This window comes from Rhinolophus hipposideros (genome assembly GCF_964194185.1).
Source record: "Rhinolophus hipposideros genome assembly, chromosome: 12".
In the NCBI taxonomy this organism is placed as follows: Eukaryota; Metazoa; Chordata; class Mammalia; order Chiroptera; family Rhinolophidae; genus Rhinolophus; species Rhinolophus hipposideros.
In genome coordinates, this window is record NC_138058.1 from 14,488,445 (window position 1) to 14,501,421 (window position 12,977).

The following is a 12,977-nucleotide window of genomic DNA, read 5'->3' on the forward strand; positions in this document are numbered from 1 at the left end:
AAATACCAAAGTGTGGTGTGTGTGTGTGTGTGTGTGTGTGTGTGTGTGTGTGTGTGTGTGTTTGTGTATGTGTAACTCTTGAGGGTAATTAGAAACAAGTGAAAAGTTTTTGTTTCCCATCCCTTGCCATGCCAACCCCTGGGCTAAGCACTGTTGTCCCTATAGTACCCATCCTTAAAGCGTCCTCCCATCTGTGTGCCGGCTCTCAATACCCAGAGGCTATGTTTGCTCATTTTTATAAAGAAAAATGTGATCTTACTCTACATGTTGTCCTATATCCTATTTTTTTCTGTGTTGTTTTTTTTCACGCAGTAAAATGTTTCATCTATCCATGACCTCACATAGATTTAGATAATCTTTTTGGCTTATTTCAAACACAGGATTCTTTCTGAATTTCCTTTTTTCGGGACTGGAAGATGTTGGGATGGAGTCCAGATTCAATCCCACTGTATTCTTTCTGGATTTTTTGGTGGTACCCCCCTCAAGGTAATGCCCTTTAATTGACTTTATTTTGTATGAAAAAGGCGTACTGAGTAATTGAATGACGATCTCTGGGAGAGGATGGAGTGGTAAAGGGCACTGAGAAACAGTAGCAGTCCTGCTTCCAGGTTTTGGGTGGTTTGAGTACTTTCCTGTTCTTGTGACCTGAATGCGGTGGGAATGTTGGTTGTCTTGAGTGTAGTGGGGTATACATGGCCTATAGTGGGATGGGTGAGAGGCTGAAGAACACGACCCTTCCCCCACACTAAATTTTTACTGATTCCACGTGTCTCCTGCAGGTATCGCCCTGTCAATCGCCTGGGGGACCAGATGTTTACCAATGGCCAGACGGTGAACTTGCAGGCTGTCATGAAGGACATAGTTCTGATACGAAAGCTTCTGGCGTTGATGGCCCAAGAACAGGAGCTGCCATGTGAGGTCGCAGTACCTGCCACAGATGAGGTCAGAGCTGCCTTGGAGTTAAGGTTATAAGTGCAGACAGTTCTGTCTCCCTGCAGTGGGCACTGATGCTGTGGGCGCCCGGAGATGCTGGTTGGGAATTGTGTACAGCTGTGTGTGGGCTGTTGGTTGGGGGAAACAGGTAATGTCAGGGGGAAAGCATGGTCTAAGCGTGGAAAAGTCTACATTCTGTTCCAATGACCTAGGTTGGGTTACTTTAATTTCATGGGCTCATTTCTACTAGAACATGGTGTACAGTTTGTGGTGAGATTTATACATAGGCTGTTCTGGGCCACCCACCCTTGGCAGCTCTAGAAAGAAGAGTTTGCTTCCCTGGGGCTCTTAAGAATGTTGCTCCTGGGTGACAGTACTAGATCCTTAGTCACCTAGCTCTGTTTTTGGCTCTTTAAGATCTCCTGCTTTGGGGGTCAGGAAGGCAGCATTGCAGATTCTAGGAATTTCCCAAAATAGGACTGTTAGCTATGGGGCCTCAGCCTTTTCCTCAGTAAATGGTGGAGCTGAATTTAGGTTTGCCATTTCAGCAAACATTTCCCAAGCCCCTTCAGTGTGTCAGGTCTTCAGTGGGTATAAAGATGAATTAGTTGCTCAGAAGGCTTGCTGAGATCATTGAGGTCCTTTCCAGCTCTAAGGTGCTCTCTGGATGCAAATAGCAAAGGGCTTTCTCAGTCTGGAGTGACAGGGCTCTCAGACTCCCCTTTCTAGCTGCTGGGACAGTCCCGCTATGAACTAGGCCTACCGCCAGGTGGCGCCACTGTTTGCTCTGAACACTCTGGGTTACCCAGCCTATCTAATTGGGGCTTTCTTTGATTTTGTTTATGTTTTATGATCTGCCAGTGTAAGGTCCTCAGTATAAGAAAACTCGACCACTTGTCTGCAGGCCCTAGTCCAGTTTGGGGGAGGAAAGCCATAGAATAGCCAGGTCCAATGACCAGGAATAAGAACTTTATTTTGATGTCCTTTAAAAATAAGGCAGCCCTTTGTCAAACAAACAAAAACAAACAAACAAAAAACCTGAGTCTCTGCAGAAATAAACAGTACCCTCTCTGATTCGTAAGGTTCTTCCTTCCTGAAGCCACAGTGCCCTCCTTCCATCTGATTAATAGGACATGTTCTTTCTTCCCTGACTCACTCCCCACATCCCATTCTCATGGCAGTCCTCCCATGAATCGTGGGCCAGGCGCTGTTCTAGGCACTGAGGATACCCGGTGAGACAGAGTCTTACTCATTTCATAAGTCATCATGTGTCCCTGAGTCAGGTAATGCGGTGGCAGTGAGTTAGGATGACACGGCCCCTGTCATCATACAGGTGACCATCTGTCCCTGTGAGGCTCCTTCAGCCAGAGCAGAAAATACATCTGCCTTCCCTGTAACTAAAGACAGCCTCTGTTCCTCAGGTTGAGGACAAGCCTACTTCACCACTAACGGGATCCATGATGTTCTTACTCACTGCATCTTGACGCACCCTCTCTCTACCCTCCCCCAACTCACTGACAGGTTTCTTCTCTCATCTGACCCACGCTGGGGGACATGGGACTGTCTGTCTCCTGTGTCATTCCCTGTGGGACAGGGCCAGTTGGTGGCCGGACAGTGTCAGTAGGTGGTGCTCTAAGGCAGTTTAAGGCCTCAGGGCCTATCTCCTGGGCAGGTAGGGGAAGAAGAGGAGGAGGCAGAGCCAGGGACAGAGAGGATTGGCTAAATATTCCATCGAGGCTTGGAGATCAGCCAGTCACTTGACATATCCCAGTTGGGACCCACATCTTAATTGATGACATGGGAAAGCACATGGCAAATAATTTTTCGTTTTAAGAAATTTTTCCACCTGCATTTTTATAAGTGCTTTGAAAGGATTAAGTTTTCCAAAACCATAAATAAAGCTGAAACTCCATGTGAGAATCCATTAACTGGCAGGATAACAGAGCTTCACAAAAAGAGTATAGATGTGGAAAAAATTTCTGGCGTTGCCTTAAAAATTAGATATTAAGGGACTTCAGCAACTGCTGCTAACGGTTTGACGAAAGAAGCTGCCCTGTTGGAGAAGCCCACAGGGCAAATAATTGAAGGTGGTCTCTGGCCAACAGCCAACTAGCGACTGAGGCTCTCAGTCCGGCAGCTCTTGAGGAACTGAATCCTGCCAACAACCATGTCATCTTAGGATCCTTCCCCAGTGAACCTTCAGATGAGAGCCCAGCACTGTCTTGACTACTTCATCGCAGCCTGGGAGACACTCTGAAACAGATGCAGGGAGACTCTGCCCAGATTCCTGTCACGTGGAAACTGAGATAATAAGTGTGTGTTGGTTTAAAAGAAAAGAAAGAAGCCTCCTTCTAAATTTGAGTTCATTTTACTACCATAAAGAGATGGGCTGGTAAACACGTAACGAGGTTGACGTATACTGACAAGATCTATTAGCACTTTTGCCACAGATCTGTCAGTTTCAAAAGACTTACAGGCAAACTCGAGAGCTCATCGCTTGTCAGAGCTAGAGTAAGAAAGAGAAACAAAACTAAGCCTGGCTTTTCTGAGGTTTTTCCATCCTGCCTGTTTTCTTGGTTATGTCTTGCCAGGAAAAAGACTCCTCGAGTGCTATGGACCGATCCTTTTTGAATATGCTTCCAGGCCAGTCCCTCACAGACAAACTTTACAACATTTGGATTCGCCTTCAGAGCCACGTCAATATTGTGTTTGATAGTGAGATGGACAAATTAATGATGGAAAAATACCCTGGCATTCGACAGGTGAGCAGTAAGTTGGATCCCCATTGCTAGCTGAAGGGGTTAAATAATAAATATATTTGCACTGAAACAAGAAAATTGTAAACATATTTGATGTTTTTTTTTAAAAATATTTCTGTGGACTTTTTTCCCCTCATAAAGATCCTAGAGAAGAAGGATGGCTTATTCCGGAAGCACATGATGGGAAAGCGAGTAGACTATGCAGCCCGCTCGGTCATCTGCCCAGACATGTACATCAACACCAATGAAATTGGAATCCCCATGGTGTGTGCGGAGGGGCCTCATTTACTACTGTTGGGCAGCAAATCGGAGTGTTGAAGAGGGCTGGGGGAGGTGTGTGGCAGATTGTGGGGACAGCTTCTGCCTCTTCCTGGACAAGTCATTTGAAGGGGATGGGACTGTGTGATGGCCTTGCTCTCACTCCTTGCCAAGTCCCCAGACACCTTCTACCTATGAGGAAGACCCACTTTCCAGGCCACCAGGGAGCCAAATGCAGGGTGTGCCACTTCCCCACCCACATGTCTTCCTTTTGCCTGTCTTGGACTAGTCTTTAAACCTTCCTAGTCAAATTGGCTACATGACGAGAAGAGCCAGAGGGAAAAGGAGATTCCCATCCCACGTACTCGCCTGGTGTCAGGAGTCAGGAATGTGTACCCTTGGTTGCCAGGGAGAGTGAGAGGAGAGAGCCCCCGGAGAGGAGGCGTGGCTGAGTTGTCCACCCTCCCAGTTCCTCAGGATAAGCAGTTTGCCCCATCCACCCATTAATGTTTCCTTGGGGAGCAGCCTCCTTTTTTCAGCTCCCCACCAGTTCAAGCTGTGTTGTTCATTAGCAGCGGCCCTTTATTTGGCTTCCTCCTTAATGGAAGCCTTGCGGTCACTAATATGAAGATGGTTTAATTCCCTCCGTGGAGAGCCTCATTTACTCACGCACTGCCCCCTCTGCCGCTCTCGGGGGAGTGCTGGTAATGAGCAGAGCTCAACTCTTTTGATGGCCGCCTGTCTCATCTCTTGGGCACATGGGCTTCCTGGGCAAGGACATGACGAACAAGGGGTAAGAGAGAACACTCAGTCCTGTGCCCCCACCTCCTGGGAACCATAGGTCTTTGCATCCAGAGCTGGGTCACGGGGCAGGGAGAGAGGCATTTGTGAAGCCCAGTGGGGACATTCCTGAATGTGAGTCCCTGAGAAGAGAGGTAGGTCCATGACCTGTTTATGGCTTCTCTGGGCAGAGGGCAGGGGCCACCCCTGTTGGCTTTGGCCTCGTGGTTCCTACAGTGTCCCCAGTTTTGGGAGAGATTTTTAGTGCTGCCTCCTCTTTCAGAGGTGCGGGGCCTCTCTTTCTCAGATCTGGGTTCATCTGGTAATGGCTTGTCCCCTGATAGGGACTCTGAAGTTATCCGTCAGCCCATCTTCAACCTGCCCAGGTCTCGGCCATGGTGGCCTGGGGTTGTTAGTGGATGGCCATGAGGAACAGAGCATGTGAAACTGCCTCTTTGTCGCATAGGGCACATCCTTCCCCTAGAGCCCTGGGGAGAAGTGTTAATGGGAGCAAAGGAGGTGAAATAAGTTAGCGGGATAAGCCAGAGACTCAGCAGTGAACCACATAGAGTGTTCCCGTGAAGCTTACATTGCAGCAGTGGACACACCTAAATACACAACAACAGAAACACTGTCAGGCGGTGGTCAGTGCCTCGGCAAAAGTAGAACAGGCTACAGGGAAGGGAACGCAGGGTAGGGTGATGGGGAAGGCCTCTCACAAAGTGACATTGGAGCAGAGAACCGGACAAAGTTCAAGGTTATTTACATAGGACTTCTCAGCCTCTCGTGTAATGTGCACTGGAAGCATCCAAGAGTTTGTAATAACCAGGGAACTTGTTTTTCTTGGAGTGTCCTTATTGCAGGTCTAGCGCTAAGTGCTGCATTTTCTTGTATATTAGGAAGCCGAATCAGTTTCACCTCCTGTGCCGCCTCGATTGTAGTGGCTGCCGGGACTGCTGAGTAAAGAGATTCTGACACTGGGCTCGGGACAAGGGCCACGAGCAGTTAGTGATGTCTGCTGGGGTGGAGGGGGGTGTGGTGGTACTTGAGGGCAGGCATCTGCCACCTCTCAAGCTAGTGTCCCATCATGTGTTCCCTTTAGGGCCCATAAATTTATGGGCAGATGAGGAAATGATGAAGTTTTAGAATGGGTTGGAAAAATTCTAACGTGTAAACTGCAGTACTGAGATCAGGCTCTTCAGAAAGACTGCTGGAAAAGGAGGCCCTCTCTGTTCCTGTAAGGCCTCAGATATGGAAGAGTGGCTCTGTGGAGAAGACGGGCGGGATGTCACTTTCCTTCCCAAAGGACCTTTTTGGCTAAGACGGCGCCTGCACATCTTGGGGAAAAAGTCACACAGCTTGTTGAGTCAGATGTAGGGTCCATGTAACCTTTCTCCACTCACCCTGAATTTTCATATCCACTCCTTATTTTCAGGTGTTTGCCACAAAACTGACCTACCCTCAGCCAGTTACCCCCTGGAACGTTCAGGAACTGAGGCAAGCAGTCATTAACGGCCCCAATGTGCACCCGGGAGCTTCCATGGTCATCAACGAGGATGGCAGTCGCACTGCCTTGAGTGCCGTGGACCTAACCCAGCGGGAAGCCGTGGCCAAACAGCTCCTGACACCAGCCACGGGGGCACCAAAGCCCCAGGGCACAAAAATTGTGAGTAGTGGGCAGGTTGACCAGTGAGTGCTGCCCATCAGCTGGGGCTCTGGTGAGTGCCGTGGCAGGAGTGCTGTGTGGGTAATCCTGCCTTCTCGCAGATGCTGCATCTCCCACATGTGGGTGTTCCTTAGGAGCGTGGTGGGCCTTACTGTTTCCCCAGCTGGAGCTGGGGCTCCTACAGCCTAGACGCCATGATTAGAGCTTCATTTGGCAGTCTCGTGCCGTGCAGCACAGTGCTCGGCACACATCAAGGGCTCTAGGAGGGCCTTTGATAGATCATTTGTGGTCCTGGGGCGGGAGAATTTGCTACTCCGAGGGGGGTCCTCAGATCAGCAGCAGCAGCCTAGCATCCCCTGGAGCTCGTGAGAAATACACATCACCCTCCTCCTCTCTTTCCCCCACGTACTGAGTAATCTCTGGGAATGGGGCCCAGGAACTGGTGTTTTATCAAGCTCTCCAGAGGGTCCCACTGCATGCTAAAGTCTGAGAACTGACCCAAAGGAAGGAATGACACTGTGTCAGTGATAACTGATAACTGACAGGTTTCATCTGCTGCTGCAATTTCAGATAGTAGCCAGTGTTTACCTGTAGTACTGTATTAAAGGCCCCTGAGCCTTATCTCGGCTCCATGGCCAAGAGTGCGTGACTGACTAATGTCAGCAGACATCGAGAAATCTGAGGGTGACATCATTTATGTCCTTGTCAAATAATAGCCATTCATGCTGGTAGAGGGTAGCAAAGGACCCCTAACCTGGTGGTTGTGGCAGAAGTTGTTGGAGCTAAATGGATTCAACTTGGGTTTAGTTTCTGGGTGACAGCCCAGAATTGGGGTGACTGACTGCATTCTCTTCACCTGTCGGCACATTTGCGAGACCTCTCCTTACCCTCTGGCATGTCTACACCCAGTGGCTGACCAGGTCTTTAGCAGTGGGTCCAAGCTCTGCTAAATTTCCTCAGCCGTGAAAGAACTTTGGAGGAGAAACAAAGAGGAAAAGGAAGTGCTCTTGACCTTGTCGCAGGGACCGTTGGTTCCCACCGTCCTTTTCTGCAGCCTGCCTTCTTCCTTCCTCTCCATCTTGCAGCTCTTCTAAGGTAGAGCACTAACGCAGTTTCCGCTTTGGTGACAGGGGACACTTGCAGACACAGATCAAGTCACCTAGTCTATTCTTTCCTAGTGCAGTCAGTAAGATTTGTGTTCAGGCTCACGGGCTAGTCTGCCTTTCTTCAATGCCTGGTGTTTTGCTGGGAGCTGTGTGAGAGCTGTAAGAGAGTCAAGGTTCAAGGTGTCTTTCACTTAACAGTGAACTCAAGTCAAACGTGTGAAACAGTCTCAATAGGAAAATTCGAGAAAAATTGAGAGGGGAGAGCAGAACGGGGTCACGTAGTACTGAGTGAGTGCCCACAGGCCACTACGTGCTGCACTTTGTCCGTCACTGGACAAGATCCGAGCACTCGAGCTCACAGTGTCACCGCCAGGGAATGAGACCATAAACCCAGTGCTGAGGGCTGTGGTGGACCAATGGGGAATAGCAGTGGAGTTCAGCGACTTCACGTACATGATACTTAAGAAGAAAGGAGTTTGAGGGCACTGTGCAGGGTGGGAGGCATGGAGTCATTAGGAGGCAGGTGAGGGCCAGCCTGACGGCAACGGGAGCCAAGGGTGAAAATGGGATGTTTCAGAGGGAGGGCCAGGGGGACGTGGCGATAGATGGGGTGCCAGGGCTGCAGAAGAGAGAAGAGGTGAGAAGGAAGCCACGGTTTACAGAACGGGAGAATGGGAGAGCCCTGGAAGGAGTTGCATCTGGGCCCTTCTAAATCAGAGGTGATACTGGAGAATCTAAGGGCCCATCTTCCGTAAAAGGCAGAAACGTGGGACGTGGGTGGGGGGGCCACAGTGTTAGGAGGTGAAATTATTGGAGTGTTGAACTCTTTCACCACAGAGTACAATGGAGAGAGAAAGTAGGGGAGGACGGAGAAGCCGCGCCTCAGGAAGCTGAGGGAGAAGAGAGAGATGGACTGGGCTTGCTCGTTGGGTGTCTGCTTCTGTGGAACCCCTCTCACATGTGGTTGAGGGGTTCTTCCAGGTCAAGACCAGCCCCTGGGTGCCTTTGTATCTCCCAGGGGCACTTATTAGATATTTGTGGAGTTAACTATGAGTTTCAAGAAGAGTGAGAAAACCGAGGCAAGATGCATCCAATTTGCCCAAATGAAACTCTCCTGTGACCCCGGAGAGCCGTTGGAACAAAATGGAAGGAACCAGGTTTCAGAGCCTTTGTGAGTCATTGAAGGCAGTAGCTAAGAGCATTTGAAAGAAAAAAATAGAAGGCTATGGGGGTTTCCGACATTGGGGTGTGAGGGTGAGGCAGCTGCATAAGAGAACGTCCCATGGCCTTGGTTACTGTTACTGTTAGGTGAGTGGAATTGGTGAGAAGAGCTTAGGGAGGGAAGGTTGGCCTCCCTGTGGGTCAGTCCATAGGAAGTGACTAGAATGAGTTCTGAGCAGCAGTGAGCTTGTATGAGGTCGGCTCAGTTGCTCGTCTTCCGACTGCGGTTCAGATGCTGAGCACATTGTCCCTGCTTCCTGCTCCAGCCTCACCTCTCAGCTCGCCCCTGGCGTTCCAGCCATCCCAGTGGCAATGCCGGGCTCTTTCTCCCCTTCAGGGGCGGTGCTTGCTGTCCTCTGCCGGGAGCACTTTGCCCTTCCCTAGGCTCCCTGGCTAACTCCTACAGGTCTCAGCAAGGGCCTCATTCCTCTAGGTCAGGGGTCCACAAACTTTTCCAGCAAAGGGCCAGTCAATATTTTAGGTTTTGTGGGCCACACGGCCTCTGTTGCAACGAGTCAGCCCTGCTCTTGTGGCTTGAAAGCCACCACAGGTGGTATGTAAACAAATGGGTGTGGTTGTGTCCCCAAAAAAATTATTTACAAAAACAGGTGACTTGCCTGGAAACGATAGTTTGCCCCTCTGAAAACGTACATGCGTCCCCCATTGTGTTCCTAGCATGCCCTCATCGTCCCCTGGCTCTCTGCTTTGTATTGTCACTGTGTGTGCACCTGTCCGCTCTTGATTGCCTAAATCCCACGAGGACAAGGGCAGGGTGTGCTCACCCTCAGGAAACCCTTGTGGGGTAGATGGGTCTATAACAGGCTGAGGTGCAGGAGGCTCTGGGGCATGAGGGCCACGCTGGACCCGATGATGTGGCCCATGGGCCAAGACAGGAGGGGAGTTTATGAAGGAAAAGGGGTTCGTACATCCTGGGGACTCAGGATGATTATCTTAATTCTCCCAAAACTCGGTACTGTTATATCTAATCTACACTGACACATTTCATCAAATACGCGTGTGCTCATCATTTATTTGTAATTTGTAAAGACTTTGGTTAATGACATTGTGTACAGATCAGGACTGGGCTGAAGGGCTGGGTGAAGACACAGGTGCAGGTGAGGGTGAGCGGGGTTAAGAGAGAAGGGGAAAGGATGACTGAGGGACTTGTTTCCCCGGAGGGGTGAAACCTCGGCCCATTCTCCTGGGCCTCTTAAATAGACGAGGAAGTGGCCAGGACAGCTGAGTCTCATTTTTCGGCCCAGCAGTCTTCCAGGAGCCGATTTTGGCTCTGGGGCTACCTCCGAAAACTCTGACCTGGGCACTGGGGCATGCTAATTTTCACTGCAGTATTTATTTAGAGACAAGAGAAAGGAAGGGCCTCAGGTTTGGGTTGGCGAGGGGAGTGCCGTGTGCTCCAGGGCTTCTGTTTGAATTGGCTGGTGCCTGCCAGTCTGGCCTGTGTGCCTTTCCAGCTGTGGAGTTTGCTTATGCTGGAGGATGTCTCAGATTTGTGAGACTCAGATCTGAGGCCCAGCTTGGGGTTTTGGACGTGGGCCACAGGTCCAGCAGTTTCTCCCGTGAGCGCCTAAAGAAATAAGACCTTGAAAGTCAGCTCAGGCTCGGTAACATGCCCTGGGCAGAGGCTCACAGAAATCCTCAGAGCCCTGGTCTCCCTGGAAACATGGATGTGGGGGCAGGGAGAGGAAGGTTTGAATTCCTTTGGGAGCAAAAAGACTGACTCTACTCCAGGTGCTTTTGGGACTGCCTTTGAGAATTTGAGGGGTTTGCCCCCTGCTTTGCTGAGCTGGAGGGAACCCAGATGAGTAGTATTGGGGGGAGGGAGATGGGGGGCATCTTTTATTAACCTCAAGTGTCTCTCTTTCTCCCAACTTTTTGATGCAGCTTCATAAATGTGGACAAAGTAAGAAGATACTAGCCTTGGAGTGATTTGTTGTTCCCCCAACCTGTTCTCTGCTGTGATGTAGGGGAGGGTTGGGGTAGGGGGGAGGTCTCACCGAGTCTCCACGATTCCCCTGGGCTGCTGAGGTGGCCTGCTGAACAATTGGGGTAGCAGTTGTCTTCATGCAGTTGTTTTTTAAAATAGTGTTTATATTCACCATTTCGGAAGTTCGGTGTTAATATAACATAAGATAAGAGGCAGTAAAAGGCTTAACAGCCTTTCAGCTTTGTGGGAGGAGATCTGTCAAGAGGACATGACCTATGGCGATGACCTATGGACGTGACCTAGATCGGTGAGGGTAAAAAAACAACCATGAATGCTGGTTATCTTTAAGGGGTAAAATTACTTGTGGCTTTTATTCTCTTTCAATTTGTCTGTATTTTCTGTTTTCCCCCCATAGTGAATATACCACTTGTGTAATCTAATAGTTCTTGCTTTCTTTAAAAATAGTTGAAGATTTAAAAAAAATTTTTATAGCAGTAAATACATGCTCCTCGTAACATGAACAATACTAAGGTGTATAAAGATAATAATGATAATCTGCACCTTACTTATCTTCCCCATGTGCCCCTGTCCCTGAGGACTCCAGAGTAACAACTTGGTGAGGATCCAAGCACCTTTCCCCCTTGTGTATAGAAACACATACAGACTTGGGCTGGGTTTTAAATTGCTTCATCTTATCACCTTAGAAAGCACTTGGATTTTTTTTTTCTTCAATGTAATACATTATTGCCGTCACTTCAGGACTAGTATAGATGGAACTCAGCCTCTTTCATCATTGCATGATATTCCATGGTATATACCATGGTTTATTTGCCTATGCCCCTTCTGTAGGGCAGTCAGATTATTTTCAGTTTTTGTCACTGTCAACAGTGCTATATAAACATGATGTTCATATACCCTTGCCTTGGCACTCTTTTTCTTCTGAAAGGACAAAGGGAAATGAGTTTAAAATGTTCTAGAATCTATTATCAAACTGTTTTCCCAGAAGATTATGGCAATTTAAAAGTATTAATTTTTTGAGTGTAATAAAATGTTTTCAAAGGGCATTTGACTGAGAATCAAGAACCCTGTGTTCCAGTCCTGGCTCCGCTGTATGAGATTGGGCAAAGTGTTTCTAAAATGTGGAATTTATACTCAGAATAACATACTCAAGTGTGACTGTGGGAGGGATTCCAAGGGTTCGATGGTTAAGTATAGATATGCTGTCTTCAGATTTGTCCATTTCTTTCTTCCGATTAGTTCTCTGAGGAACTCTAGACCCCGGAAAGGCCATGCATCTCTAAAGAAGACAGAGTTTACTGGACAGAGGCCTGGAGTCTTGTCTATCGTTTGTACCTCTGAGCCCAAAGCCTGGATCAGGGCTATGTTGGGCTAGTAGCTGTTTCTCAAAGATTTCTAGAGTTTTGCTCCAGACTGAAAATTCCTTTTTCATTTAGTTGAATAAAGCATGAGACAGATAGAAGCCACAGTCAGGCCAGGCTCTTGGAATAGTAGTAATGATGCTGAAGTTGCCGCTGGTAACCTGTCTGTTCTCCACTCTGCCCCCAGGTGTGCCGGCATGTGAAAAACGGGGACATTCTCCTACTGAACCGGCAGCCCACCCTGCACAGACCCTCCATCCAGGCACATCACGCCCGCATCCTGCCCGAAGAGAAAGTCCTCCGGCTCCACTATGCCAACTGCAAGGCCTATAACGCTGACTTTGATGGAGACGAGATGAACGCCCATTTCCCCCAGAGTGAACTGGGCCGGGCCGAGGCCTGCGTCCTGGCCTGCACCGATCAGCAGTACCTGGTTCCCAAGGTAGGTCTGACCTTGAGGCTGTGCCAGTCATCACTGGCACAACTGGCTCTTCAGATCTGGGCCGTCTCCAGCCCCTGAGGTCAGTGGGCGGCTCCAGGGCAGGGCCTGTGGGACACGGGGTTCTGCTTCTTCCAGGTGGGGTTTTCGGCCCTCTAGGTGCTTAGAGCCAGGGGAAGGTTTCTGTTTTGCTGCTTCTTAACAAGAGAAAGTATAGCACTCATCACCAAAAGCCGAGTCTAGTAGCTCCAGAGTAGGTCTTGTCTTCCAGACTTATGTTTGGATTCTGTAGCTTATTAGCTGCTGGCAAGCGTTACATCCCGACTGTGTGGTCCTCGTGGTCCTTAGATGACTTTGATCCTTTGAATTCTGATAGGCGTGAATTTTAAGAGACAGCTGAACTCCAAGGGCCTAGAGGAGATCCCGCTCCAGCCCACGAAGCCTTCTGCTCTTTGAATTCCTTCCTTCTGTCTCCGAGGTTAGTCCTCAGA

The 12,977-nt window shown here is 49.1% G+C and overlaps 1 protein-coding gene across 2 annotated transcripts in view; it reads left to right on the plus strand.

Annotated features, from left to right (window-relative positions):
* Positions 1-12,977, plus strand: part of POLR1A (RNA polymerase I subunit A) — a 79,291-nt gene that overhangs the window by 15,434 nt on the left and 50,880 nt on the right. For both annotated transcript variants that reach the window (XM_081069625.1, XM_081069626.1), the window contains exons 8-13: positions 381-486; positions 780-942; positions 3,525-3,695; positions 3,834-3,956; positions 6,166-6,396; positions 12,235-12,489. In XM_081069625.1, the coding sequence (XP_080925751.1) occupies positions 381-486; positions 780-942; positions 3,525-3,695; positions 3,834-3,956; positions 6,166-6,396; positions 12,235-12,489 (1,049 nt within the window). The remainder of the gene's footprint in view (positions 1-380; positions 487-779; positions 943-3,524; positions 3,696-3,833; positions 3,957-6,165; positions 6,397-12,234; positions 12,490-12,977) is intronic.